The sequence below is a fragment of the Coregonus clupeaformis genome, chromosome 2 (genome assembly GCF_020615455.1).
Source record: "Coregonus clupeaformis isolate EN_2021a chromosome 2, ASM2061545v1, whole genome shotgun sequence".
Lineage (NCBI taxonomy): Eukaryota > Metazoa > Chordata > Actinopteri > Salmoniformes > Salmonidae > Coregonus > Coregonus clupeaformis.
The window spans coordinates 35,271,556-35,284,514 of record NC_059193.1 but is presented as its reverse complement, the minus strand read 5'-3'; the positions used below and the strand labels follow the sequence as shown (position 1 = coordinate 35,284,514).

Below are 12,959 nucleotides of genomic sequence, written 5' to 3'. Positions count from 1 at the left end.
CAAAATCCATGCAACTTATTATGTGACTTGTTACGCACATTTTTGCTCCTGAACTTATTTAGACTTGCCATAACAAAGGGTCTGAATACTTATTGACTCCAGACATTTCAGCTTTTCATTTTTAATTAATTTTTAGGTTTTAAATCAACTTGTATATTTTATTGCATTTTTATTGAATATAGCTATGATCCCCCTTACATCTTAATGTAATGACATGATAAAAATTGCAGATTATTATCAATGACTTATCAACAGCTGTAGCAATGTGTCCAGTGTAGGAAATTCTCACTGGTACCCTAGTTTATAGACCCATGTGCAGGGTGGCCAAGCAGCAATTCCGAGTCTGAAATGTTTGTGAAAGATCTCATCTTTCTCAATGTTCATCTCCTTTTAACCATTCTAATACAAATGAGTCCATCTTTATTACTGTGTTAATCCTTCACTTTTAAAAATCATATAATATTATTTACAGTACACTATATACACTTAGCAGTACATGATGTGTACATAGCAATGACCATAATACTTATTCGACCCTTAGCTTAAGAATCCATTGAGTAACATAAAGTACACATATTGTCTCTATTCAGTATGAATGTGCCTGAAAATGACAACAACAAAATAACCAGTGGTGGAAAAAGTACTCAATTGTCATACTTCAGTAAAAATACCGTAATAGAAAATGACACAAGTAAAAGTCACCTAGTAAAATACTACTTGGGTAAAAGTCTACAAGTATCTGGATAAGAGCGTCTGCTAAATGACGTAAAATGTAAATGTAAATGTAAAATGTTTTAAAAGTACTTAAGTACAGCAGTGGAAAAAGTACTCAATTGACATACTTGAATAAAAGTAAAACGCAAAAGTAAATGCTATACATCAAATTCCTTATATTAAGCAAACCAGACAGTGCGATTTCATTGTGTTTTGAATTTATTTACGGACAGACAGGGGCACACTCCAACACTCAGACATAATTTACAAACGCAGTGTTTGTGTTTAGTGAGTACGCCAGATCAGAGGCAGTAGGGATGACAATGCGTTATATTTATAGGTGTGAATTGGACCATAATTCTGTCCTGCCTGAACATTCTAAATGTAACGAGTACATTTTGGTGTCAGGAAAAATATATGAGAGCAAAAAGTATACATTTCATTAGGAATGTATTGGAGTAAAAGTTGTCTTTTTTTTTGTGAAGTAATGCACAGATACCCCAAAAAACTACACTGAACAAAAATGTAAACACAACATGTAAAGTGTTGGTCTAATGTTTAATGAGCTGAAATAAAAAATCCCTGACATTTTCCATACACACAAAACGCTTGTTTCTCTCAAATCTTGTGAACGAATTTGCTTATACATATCACTGTTAGTGAGCATTTTCCCTTCGCCAAGATAATCCATCCTCCTGACAGGTGTGGCATATCAAGAAACTGATTAAACAGCATTATCATTACACAGGTGCACCTTGTGCTGGGGACAATGAAAGACCACTTTAAAATGTGCGATTTTGTCGCACAACACAGTGCCACAGATGTATCAAGTGCTGACTGCAGGAATGTCCACCAGAACTGTTGCCAGAGAACTGAATGTTCATTTTTCTACAGTAAACTGGCTCCAACGTCGTTTTAGAGAATTTGGCAGTACGTCCACACGGCGTCACATCCGCAGACCATGTGTAACCACGCCAGCCCAGGACGTCCACATCCGTCTTCTTCACCTTTGGTGATCGTCTGAGGGGGTATTTATGTTTGTAATAAAGCCCTTTTGTGGGGAAAACTCATTCTGATTGCCATTCATTTCTATTGGGAACAAAATAATCTGAAACACAACCAAAACAAACAGCAAATGCATCCAACAAATTTGTAGAATCACAAGCTTGATGTAATCATTGCCTGCTATGAATATCGGACCAAATACTTAACTTTTTAATACTTTAATACATATACAGTATGTGATTGTCCCAATACTTTTGCTCCCCTAAAATGGAGGGACTACGTACAAAAAGTGCTGTAATTTCTAAATGGTCACCCGACATGGATGGAAATACACTCAAATTAAAGCTGACAGTCTGCACTTTAACCTCTCAGTCATTGTTTGATTTTAAATCCAAAGTTTTGAAGTATAGAGCCAAAGTAGAAAAAATGCTTCACTGTTACAATAATTACAGAGGGCACTGTATATTTTATATTCTGTACACTAGCTTCAGCATTAGCTCTTTGACATGAGAGTCAGAACTGTGGGTAATACAAACACGCCCGAAACAGGCTCTGTCTGTATTGTTATGCAAAGACACAACCAAACAACAACTCAGTTCCAGTTGAATGTTCGGCCCACCAGCTTAAATAACTTCCTATTGGGTTCATGAAAGAATCGGTAGAGTTTGTGGAGGATGGCGGGAGCCACGTGAGGGTGCGCCCTGCCCTTAGAGTTATGTAAACAACGCTCTTGCCCATGGTCCCTCAGGCAGTAGAACCCTTTAGTCTTGTTAAAGTAGAAGTTAGATGCGTTTATCTGCGGTTCTAGGTTCAGGAACTTCTCAACTCTCTTCATCTCCGGGAAGGGGTCCCTGATCAGCTTATCCCCATCCACCACATGGATGCTCTCTAGGGGGAAGTAATGTAGCCAGTTCCGAAGGTGCAGGTGGTACAGGCTGCGGTTGAGTGCTTTGTATCCTAGGTTGATCTCTCCGTCCTTCACCAGCACCGACTCAATGGGCTGGTAGCGCTTGTGCTTCTGCAGATGGTTGTAGAAGACCTGGGTGTAGTCCGACAGAACCCGATCGGTTGGGTCCCGGAGAATGAGCATCAGCTTGATGTCCGGTTTCATGCAATGGATGCGTTCGGGCACCATGCTGGAGGTGAAATAGGCAGGGGTTTTCTCCACGGTCAGCTGGTCGGAGAGGGAGAAGGGCATCTGGCTGAGATACCAGGGTATGCCCTTCTTGAAGTGGCTCTCCCAGTCGAAAAAATGCACCTCGTTCTCGGCTGCCGCCACCGCGCTGTGCAGGCTGAGCATCTCGATGAGCGCCCGCGTGCCGCCCTTCCGCACGCCGATGATGATGATGTGGGGCAACTGCTGGAAGGTTCCGTTGGGGTGACCAGTGGCCCCGGTGTTGTTAAGGGCCAGGGGGGAAGAGGCGGTGAAGGACGGAGGGGGTCTCCGGTCACCGTCGCCCCTCTCCGCGGAGCTGGAGGGGATAGGGGGTGACTGCAACGCGAAGAGGAGCAGCCCGAAGAAAAAGGCCGCCATGAGGGAGGTCCTCAACCTGGTGGATTTCAGCCTGATGAAAGGAGCAAAACGGTATTCCACATTGAAAGAGCAGCTGAGGACGAGAAAGAAAAATGGTGCCTCTTCTCTGTTGATTACAGCAACACTGCCAGGAAAAAAGAACAGAGGTGTGATTAGATGACACTTGACACTGCAGCTGATAAGTGTTAGTTGGTAGGCGAGGAGGCGATGGGGTGAGGTTGTGTTTCTCTAAGCGGGGAGGTAAGCTTCGCTTCTTCTTTATATGTGTAGAGTAAAGCTTAAACCATGCATTTAGATTGTAGGTAGGTATTGTAGTTAGGTATTGTAGGTAGTTTATCCAGGTAGTTATTGTAGGTAGTTATTGTAGGTAAGTATTGTAGCGTATTCGGCTGAGCCCGGTGAAGCACGAGGCTAGCTAGCTAACCCACTACCTGGACCAATAAAGCTAGCTAGCTAGCGGGTAGCTACTGGTAATTTGGTAACTGTTAGCAACTGTGGATATTTGTTTCCAATGTTATTTCACGCTTAAGAGTACCTGTAATTATTGTAGGTAGGTATTGAAGGTATTGTAGATAGTTTATCTAGGTAGTTATTGTAGGTAGTTATAGCCCACTTTACCAGCTAGCAGTCAACACCGCAGCCACTGCTAGCTAGCCAAACTTACCAGCTAGCAGTACTGTAGCAACCAAATACATTACAACGGAACTATTTGATTTGATTAGCGTAATGTTAGCCAGCTACATTCGTTCGCAGCGACGCCGTTTTCCATACTAAGTCAACACTGCAGCCACTGCTAGCTGGCCAACTCTACCAGCTAGCAGTACTGTAGCAACTAAATACATTTCAACGGAACGATTTGATTAGTGTAAAGTTAGCTAGCTACATAGTTGTCTTGGTATCAAAGACAAAGGTGTAGTATAGAGAAACTATCGAGGTTAGCTAGCCAGCTACATTTTCAAACAGTTAACACCGCAGCCACTGCTAGCTAGCCAACATTACCAGCTAGCAGTACTGTATCATTTTAGTCAATGAGAATTTTGCAACGTAAGCTTCACTTTCTGAACATTCGAGATGTGTAGTCCACTTGTGTAGCTAGCATGACTGACTTTGTGCTAGCTAGCCAACGTTTAATTACTTCTGCGTTATGAAAGGAACTAGACACGGACATTAATGATCCATTGGTAGTTTGTTGTAACCAAGTATTGTTGCTAAACCGTGTGTTATTGGATGCTAGCATGCTAGTTAGCTACGGCGTCATAGGATACGGTGCCCTGGGCGGTTTTCACAGAAAAATACTGTACCAAGTTAGCTAGCTGAATAAACCAAGTTAGTCTATTCCTGGAAACATTGAACTACTGTAGATTACAACAATTATAATTTCTAAAGTGGAAGTTGGAAGAGTTGTATTTGAGTGTTTCAGTGAAAGGTTAGTGAGGGAGGCCTCGCTTCCCCATATGTTTAGTTAATTTCATTCCGATCTCCTTTGCATTAGTGTAGCCTTTTCTGTAGCCTGTCAACTATGTGTCTGTCTATCCCTGTTCTCTCCTCTCCGCACAGGCCATACAAACGCCTCACACCGCGTGGCAGCTGCCTCTCTAACCTGGTGGTCCCTGCACGCACGACCCACGTGGAGTTCCAGGTCTCCGGCAGCCACTGGAACTGCCGTTCTGCGGCCAACAAGGCAGAGTTCATCTCAGCCTATGCTACCTCCAGTCCATCGACTTCTTGGCGCTGACAGAAACATGGATTACCACAGAAAACACTGCTACTCCTACTGCTCTCTCCTCATCTGACCATGTGTTCTCGCATACCCCGAGAGCATCTGGTCAGTGGGGTGGTGGCACAGGAATCCTCATCTCTCCCAAGTGGACATTCTCTCTTTCTCCCCTGACCCATCTGTCTATCTCCTCATTTGAATTCCATGCTGTCACAGTCACTAGCCCATTCAAGCTTATCATCCTTATCATTTATCGCCCTCCAGGTTCCCTTGGAGAGTTCATCAATGAGCTTGACACCTTGATAAGTTCATTTCCAGAGGATGGCTCACCCCTCACAGTTCTGGGTGACTTTAACCTCCCTACGTCTACCTTTGACTCATTTCTCTCTGCCTCCTTCTTTCCACTCCTCTCCTCTTTTGACCTCACCCTCTCACTGTATCACTGTTGCAGGCAATACGCTTGACCTCATCTTTACTAGATGCTGTTCTTCTACTAATCTCACTGCAACTCCCCTCTAAATCTCCGACCACTACTTTGTATCCTTTTCTCTCTCGCTCTCCTCCAACACTACTCACTCTGCCCCTACTCAGATGGTAATGCGCCGTCGCGACCTTCGCACTCTCTCTCCCGCTACTCTCTCCTCTTCCATCCTATCATCACTTCCCTCTGCTCAATCCTTCTCCCTCCAATCTCCTGATTATGCCTCCTCAACCCTCCTCTCCTCCATTTCTGCATCTTTTGACTCTCTATGTCCCCTATCCTCCCGGCCGGCTCGGTCCTCCACTCCTGCTCCGTGGCTTGACGACTCATTGCGAGCTCACAGAACAGGGCTCCGGGCAGCCGAGCGGAAATGGAGGAAAACTAGACTCCCTGCCGACCTGTCATCTTTTCACTCCCTCCTCTCTACATGTTCTTCCTCTGTTTCTGCTGCTAAAGCCACTTTCTACCACTCTAAATTTCAAGCCTATGCCTCTAACCCTAGGAAGCTCTTTACCACCTTCTCCTCCCTGCTGAATCCTCCTCCTCCTCCCCCCTCCCTCTCTGTGGATGACTTCGTCAACCATTTTGAAAAGAAGGTTGAAGACATCCGATCCTCATTTATTAAGTCAAATGACCCGCTGGTCCTGCTTACACTGCCCTACCCTATGCTTTAATTTCTTTCTCCCTTCTCTCTCCAGATGAAATCTTGGACTTGTGACGGCCGGCCGCCCAACAACCTGCCAGCTTGACCCTATCCCCTCCTCTCTTCTCCAGACCATTTCCGGAGACGTTCTCCCTTACTTCATCTCGCTCATCAACTCATCCTTGACCACTGGCTATGTCCCTTCCGTCTTCAAGAGAGCGAGAGTTGCACCCCTTCTCAAAAAACCTACACTCGATCCCTCCGATGTCAACAACTACAGACCAGTATCCCTTCTTTCTTTTCTCTCCAAAACTCTTGAGCGTGCCGTCTTTAGCCAACTCTCCTGCTATCTCTCTCAGAATGACCTTCTTGATCCAAAGCAGTCAGGTTTCAAGACTGGTCATTCAACTGAGACTGCTCTTCTCTGTGTCACGGAGGCTCTCCGCACTGCTAAAGCTAACTCTCTCTCCTCTGCTCTCATCCTTCTAGACCTATCTGCTGCCTTTGATACTGTGAACCATCAGATCCTCCTCTCCACCCTCTCCGAGTTGGGCATCTCCGGCGCGGCTCACTCTTGGATTGCATCCTACCTCACAGGTCGCTCCTACCAGGTGGCGTGGCGAGAATCTGTCTCCGCACCACTTGCTCTCACCACTGGTGTCCCCCAGGGCTCAGTTCTAGGCCCTCTCCTATTCTCTCTATACACCAAGTCACTTGGCTCTGTCATATCCTCACATGGTCTCTCCTATCATTGCTACGCAGACGACACACAATTAATCTTCTCCTTTCCCCCTTCTGATAACCAGGTGGTGAATCGCATCTCTGCATGTCTGGCAGACATATCAGTGTGGATGACGGATCACCACCTCAAGCTGAACCTCGACAAGACGGAGCTGCTCTTCCTCCCGGGGAAGGACTGCTCGCTCCATGATCTCGCCATCATGGTTGACAACTCCGTTGTGCCCTCCTCCCAGAGTGCAAAGAACCTTGGTGTGACCCTGTCGTTCTCCACTAACATCAAAGCCGTGACCCGATCCTGTAGGTTCATGCTCTACAACATTCGTAGAGCACGACCCTACCTTATACAGGAAGCGGCACAGGTCCTAATCCAGGAACTTGTCATCTCCCGTCTGGATTACTGCAACTCGCTGTTGACTGGGCTCCCTGCCTGTGCCATTAAACCCCTACAACTCATCCAGAACGCTGCAGCCGGTCTGGTGTTCAACCTTCCCAAGTTCTCTCACGTCACCCCGCTCCTCCGCACACTCCACTGGCCTCCAGTTGAAGCCCGCATCTGCTACAAGACCATGGTGCTTGCCTACGGAGCTGTGAGGGGAACGGCACCTCCGTATCTTCAGGCTCTGATCAGTCCCTACACCCAAACGAGGCATTGCGTTCATCCACCTCTGGCCTGCTGGCCCCCCTACATCTGCGGAAGCACAGTTCCCGCTCAGCCTAGTCAAAACTGTTCGCTGCTCTGGCACCCCAATGGTGGAACAAGCTCCCTCACGACGCTAGGACAGCGGAGTCACTCACCACCTTCCGGAGACACTTGAAACCCCACCTCTTTAAAGAATACCTAGGATAGGATAAAAGTAATCCTTCTACCTTCCCCCTACCCCCCCAAAAATGTTTTTCTTCAAATATATATATATATATATATATATATATATATATATATATATATATATATATATATATATATTGTTAAGTGGTTGTCCCACTGGCTATCATTAGGTGAATGCACCAATTTGTAAGTCGCTCTGGATAAGAGCGTCTGCTAAATGACGAAAATGTAAATGTAAATAAGTAAGTAAGTAAGTATCTCTCTCAGAATGACCTTCTTGATTTGATTTTGAAGTAAATAAATAAGACCAATCCCCCCAGGCTCAGTATATTGTATGCCCTCATGCATGCTTACAAGAGCTCAAAATCAATCTAGTATGCTGCGTGCAAGTGTAAATTCTTTAGTTTGCGCAGAGCTCTATATAATATAATAAAATGCCATTTAGCAGACGCTTTTATCCAAAGCGACTTACAGTCGTGCGTGCATACATTTTTGTGTATGGGTGGTCCCGGGAATCGAACCCACTACCTTGGCGTTACAAGCGCCGTGCTCTGCCAGCTGAGCTACAGAGGACCACAGTTGTCATGTATAGATGACAGAACTCATCTACCTGTCAATCTCTCATCACAGTGTTCATATACGATATATACAAAAGTATGTGGACACCCCTTCAAATTAGTGGATTTGGCTATTTCAGCCACACAAGTTGCTGACCGGTGTATAAAATCGAGCACACAGCCATGCAATCTCCATAGCCTAACACTGGTAGTAGAATGGCCTTACTGAAGAGCTCAGTGACTTTCAACGTGGCACCGTCATAGGATCCAACCTTTCCAACAAGTCAATTTGTAAAATGTGTGCCCTACTAGAGTTGCCCCGGTCAACTGTAAATGCTGTTATTGTGAAGTGGAAACATCTAGGAGCAACAACGGCTCAGCCGTGAAGTGGTAGGCCACACAAGCTCACAGAACGGGACCGCTGAGTGCTGAAGCGCGTAGTGTGTAAAAATCGTCTGTCCTCGATATTAAACACTCACAACCGAGTTCCAAACTGCCTCTGGAAGCAACGTCAGCACAATAACTGTTAGTCGCGAGCTTCGTGAAATGGGTTTCCATGGCCGAGCAGCCCCACGCAAGCCTAAGATTACCATGCGCAATTCCAAGCGTCGGCTGGAGTGGTGTAAAGCTTGCCGCCATTGAACTCTGGAGCAGTGGAAACGCGATCTCTGGAGTGATGAATCACATTTTACCATCTGGCAGTCCGACGGAAGAATCTGGGTTTGGCGGATGCCAGGACAACGCTACCTGCCCCAGTGCTTAGTGCCAACTGTAAAGTGTGGTGGAGGAGGAATAATGGTCTGGGGCTGTTTTTCATGGTTCGGGCTAGGCTCCTTAATCTAACGCTACAGCATACAATGACATTCTAGACGATTCTGTGCTTCCAACTTTGTGGTAACAGTTTGGGGAAGGCCCTTTCCTGTTTCAGCATGACGATGCCCCTGTGCACAAAGCGAGGTCCATACAGAAATGGTTTGTTGAGATCGGTGTGGAAGAACTTGACTGGCCTGCACAGAGCCCTGACCTCAACTCCATCAAACACCTTTGGGATGAATTGGAACGCCGACTGCAAGCCAGTTCTAAATCGCCCAACATCAGTGCCCGACCTCACTAATGCTCTTGTGACTGAATGGAAGGAATTCCCCACAGCAATGTTCCAACATCTATTGGAAAGCCTTCCCAGAAGACTGGAGGCTGTTATAGCAGCAAAGGGGGGACCACCTCCATATTAACGCCCATTATTTTGGAATGAGATGTTCGACGAACAGGTGTCCACATACTTTTGTTCATGTAGTGTATCTTTCCAGAGTGCTAATAAAATAGAAACCAACTATTGTATTGCATGATTAAATAATTATGTAAATTACTCTGATGTAGTATGATGTGCATGATGCTTAATTGCAATATTACTTTGATTTGTTAAACAGAAATCAATTGGTTTCTCCCAATCTCTATTTAACACTAAATAGAGATACAATAGATCATACAGACTTTCAAGACATAAATAAGGGGAACCTGAGATTCTGAGATATTATAGGTTTCTTTAGATGTATGGTCACTGTAAACGGGGTGTCAATCAAGTACTTAGTGTAGTTTCTAAAAATAATATGTAAAAATAAGAATGCAAGCGCAATAGTCTGCAGAAGAAAGGAAACTGAGTGATAATATATTATAGTAGGCAATAATTAACTAGCCCTATAACCTTTACTGTGCTTATAGTCTATAACAGATAAAAATACTCCTTATGGAACAGCGGGGACTGTGAAGAGACACACACACAGGCACAGACACAGACACATAAGACACGCACTCTACACACACGTACACATAGATTTGTATTGTAGTAGCGTAGTGGCCTGAGGGATCACACTTAATGTGTTGTGAAAAGTATTATGAAATGTAATATCATGTAATATTTTAAATTGTATATAACTGCCTTAATGTTGCTGGACCCCCAGGGATCCTTAATAAATACCAATATAAACAGGGGTTCCAAAACGTTTTCACTCGGGTCCTCCCTTCCAGGTTTGGGGAATATCCCGCACACGCACCATCTTTATTTCTACGGGCACAAGCACTGTTCATGACACAAACTGTTCACACCCCTCTTGTTGGTGGCGAGAATTTTGCAGGTTTAAACCTTATTTCCTGCAATTCTACACATTTTGTCATGGGGTGCAAAGGAAATGTTGCAGTTTTAAAGCTCATTTTCTTGCAGTTCTTTATATTTTGCCATTTCTAATGTGTATTCATGTAATATTTGAGTGATGCAAAAATTACAACAATATCTATCGGCTAAAAAACCTAAATAAAACAACTTTAGTTGTAGTTATAAATTGCTCTCTAAGGTATGCAATGACTAACATGACAAGAGGAACTGATGATGCACTACCCAATTAGTCCTAAAAAAGCTTTCCAGATTCCAGTAGCGGTGTGTGGGTAAAATCACTGGGGAAGCCAATATTTTGGTAGCCTACAGCAGACAGAATAGAGTCTTCACTTTTCAGCAGGAGCCATTTGCTTTCCAACTTGTGTTTTCCCGCGATTGTATTTGACACATTGCAAAAGGTCAGTTTGTCTGGATGCTGTTCACTGACAGATTTGCTGTGCGTTCCTGACTGTAAGCTATACCTTGTTATTGGGCTACACACAATCCACAGCTAGGCTATTTAAAAAAAAAAAACCGATTGATCCTCCGTGGCTAAATTATAGGTCTACTCATGGTGTAGTAGGCTATTCTGAATTATTTCATTTATTTCTCAACAGACAGCAGTGATTGTATAACTTTGGCATATTTATGTGAATTTACCAGGGGTGCTGCAGCCCCTCCTGCACCCTTCCCACACCTATGATTCTATTAGGATATAAATGGTGCTGCTGCATGTAGAGTAGGCTATCAGCCAACCAGACTGAATATTGATGATGCAAATCAAGTGTTGTCATGTGTTAATCAAATGTTATGCTGCTGTGGCTAGGTAGCTTGGTACACACAGCCAACCGGTGAACACATTTCAAGCCATGCATGTTTGGATACCGGCGCAGCGCGCACGCAATCGCCATACAGGGCAGACGAATGGACGGGGAGGGGGGTTGCGAACTTAACGACGACTTGGGGGCAGTGGGTTCAGAACAACAACAAAAACTGTATACAAAAAATTTATAATTATACCATCACCCAAAAGGGCAGTTCCCACTGGGCACACACTGGTTGAATCAACGTTGCTTCAACTGAAATGACGTTGACCAATGTGGAATAGATGTTGAATTTACCTCTGAGCCCAGTGGGTTGGCACCTATCTGTGCACGTGCCTGTGTCAAACATATGTAGATAGGTATGCCATTTTTCTACATGTTCAAACCCCTACAAAACAGATAGTCAGCATGCCTCTCATGTTTGGAGCAATATAACAAAGCATTCCTCATCTGCCCTTTTAGCTTTCAGTTCTACCATTGGAATGCGATATAAATCTTACCTTTGTATTTGTCAAATGAACCACAATTCATTGCGCAATCCTTTTCAATGTTCTTGGTGAGGGAGAGTCCTTTAAAAATGAACCCACTGTGCAAAAACTGGTTGAATCAACGTCTTTCAACCCCAAAATCTATGCGATGATCTTGAATCAACATGGAAAGATATCGTCTTTTTTTAACCTAACTTTTGACCTATATTCAATAACATGGTGAAACGTTTTGTTGATTTCAAGTTGAATTCACAATAGTTGACAACTCAACCAAATGTAAAATAAAAATAAATGACATTTAACTGACATCTGTGCCCAGTGGGAAGTCAGGGATCCACCAGTGTGAAAATCTATTCCAGATTCATCAAAAATCGCAAATACTGCTGCAGCTTGACAGTGTCGGTGATCAACTTTACTTACACGTCCCTCTTCTTCTAGTGTTGCGAGCTCCTGTGATTCCTCCTGTTTTGGAGTTTCAGCTGGCTCTTGGCTCACGCGCCCACATTACACACTTTGGAGACCACTCCCCCTTTGTGACTCACGCCTCGATCACACCAACATTGATTTGCGCAAAATGTTACGCAGTATCATTTGGATATGTGTGCAAGAAAAGTTCAACATTCACCTTCTGCTACCATTTCTGTCAAGCCCTCTAAGCATACAGTTTGACGCATAAATTCGATAAAGCCAACATATGAACCACACAGAACGCACTGTAACTGCCTCTGCAACACAAAGCTGCAAGGCAAACGCAGCGTTCCATTGGAAATGAATGTACTTTTGATGTATCAAAATGCAAAACACTGTCGGTGTAATCGAGGCATTAGTCTGCAGGTAATGACAGATAAAGTTTATGGAAATGATAATGAGTAAGTAGGCATACATGTCGTTCTGATTTCTGACATCTTTCGGGTGAATTTCGGACAAAGTAGGGCAGCAAAATCATGAAGTTTGATCTGTCAATGTGTGACTGTGTTACAGGTGCAGGCAAATAACACTTGAAGCTGGATAAACAGAGTTAGTTTATCAGCTAGTGTACACTTTGAGACGTTATGAATCAGATATATCCAGTGTTGTCACAGTTATAATGTTTACATAAGCCATAGTGTCACACAAGCCTATAAGACAGCTTGATTTATGTCAATCATATACATTGAACGTTTTTATAGACCAAGACCGCCAAATGTTTAGCATATTCAATCAACTTTCAGAGGAGCAGTTTTGAGTGATATTATAATCAAATACTGAGATGAAATCTCTGCACTTTGTGAAGAAAGATC

General features: G+C 43.9%; 1 protein-coding gene across 1 annotated transcript; it reads right to left on the bottom strand.

The window, feature by feature from the left end:
- Window positions 1–1,976: 1,976 nt before the first annotated feature.
- On the bottom strand, window positions 1,977–12,126 carry LOC121537109 (heparan sulfate glucosamine 3-O-sulfotransferase 1-like). The gene is made up of 2 exons (XM_041844888.2): window positions 11,692–12,126; window positions 1,977–3,377 (listed from the first exon to the last, which is right to left on the bottom strand). The coding sequence occupies exon 2, from the start codon at window positions 3,251–3,253 to the stop codon at window positions 2,312–2,314; it is 942 nt and encodes a 313-aa protein (XP_041700822.2). The 5' UTR covers window positions 3,254–3,377; window positions 11,692–12,126; the 3' UTR covers window positions 1,977–2,311.
- Between the last annotated feature and the right edge of the window lie 833 nt (window positions 12,127–12,959).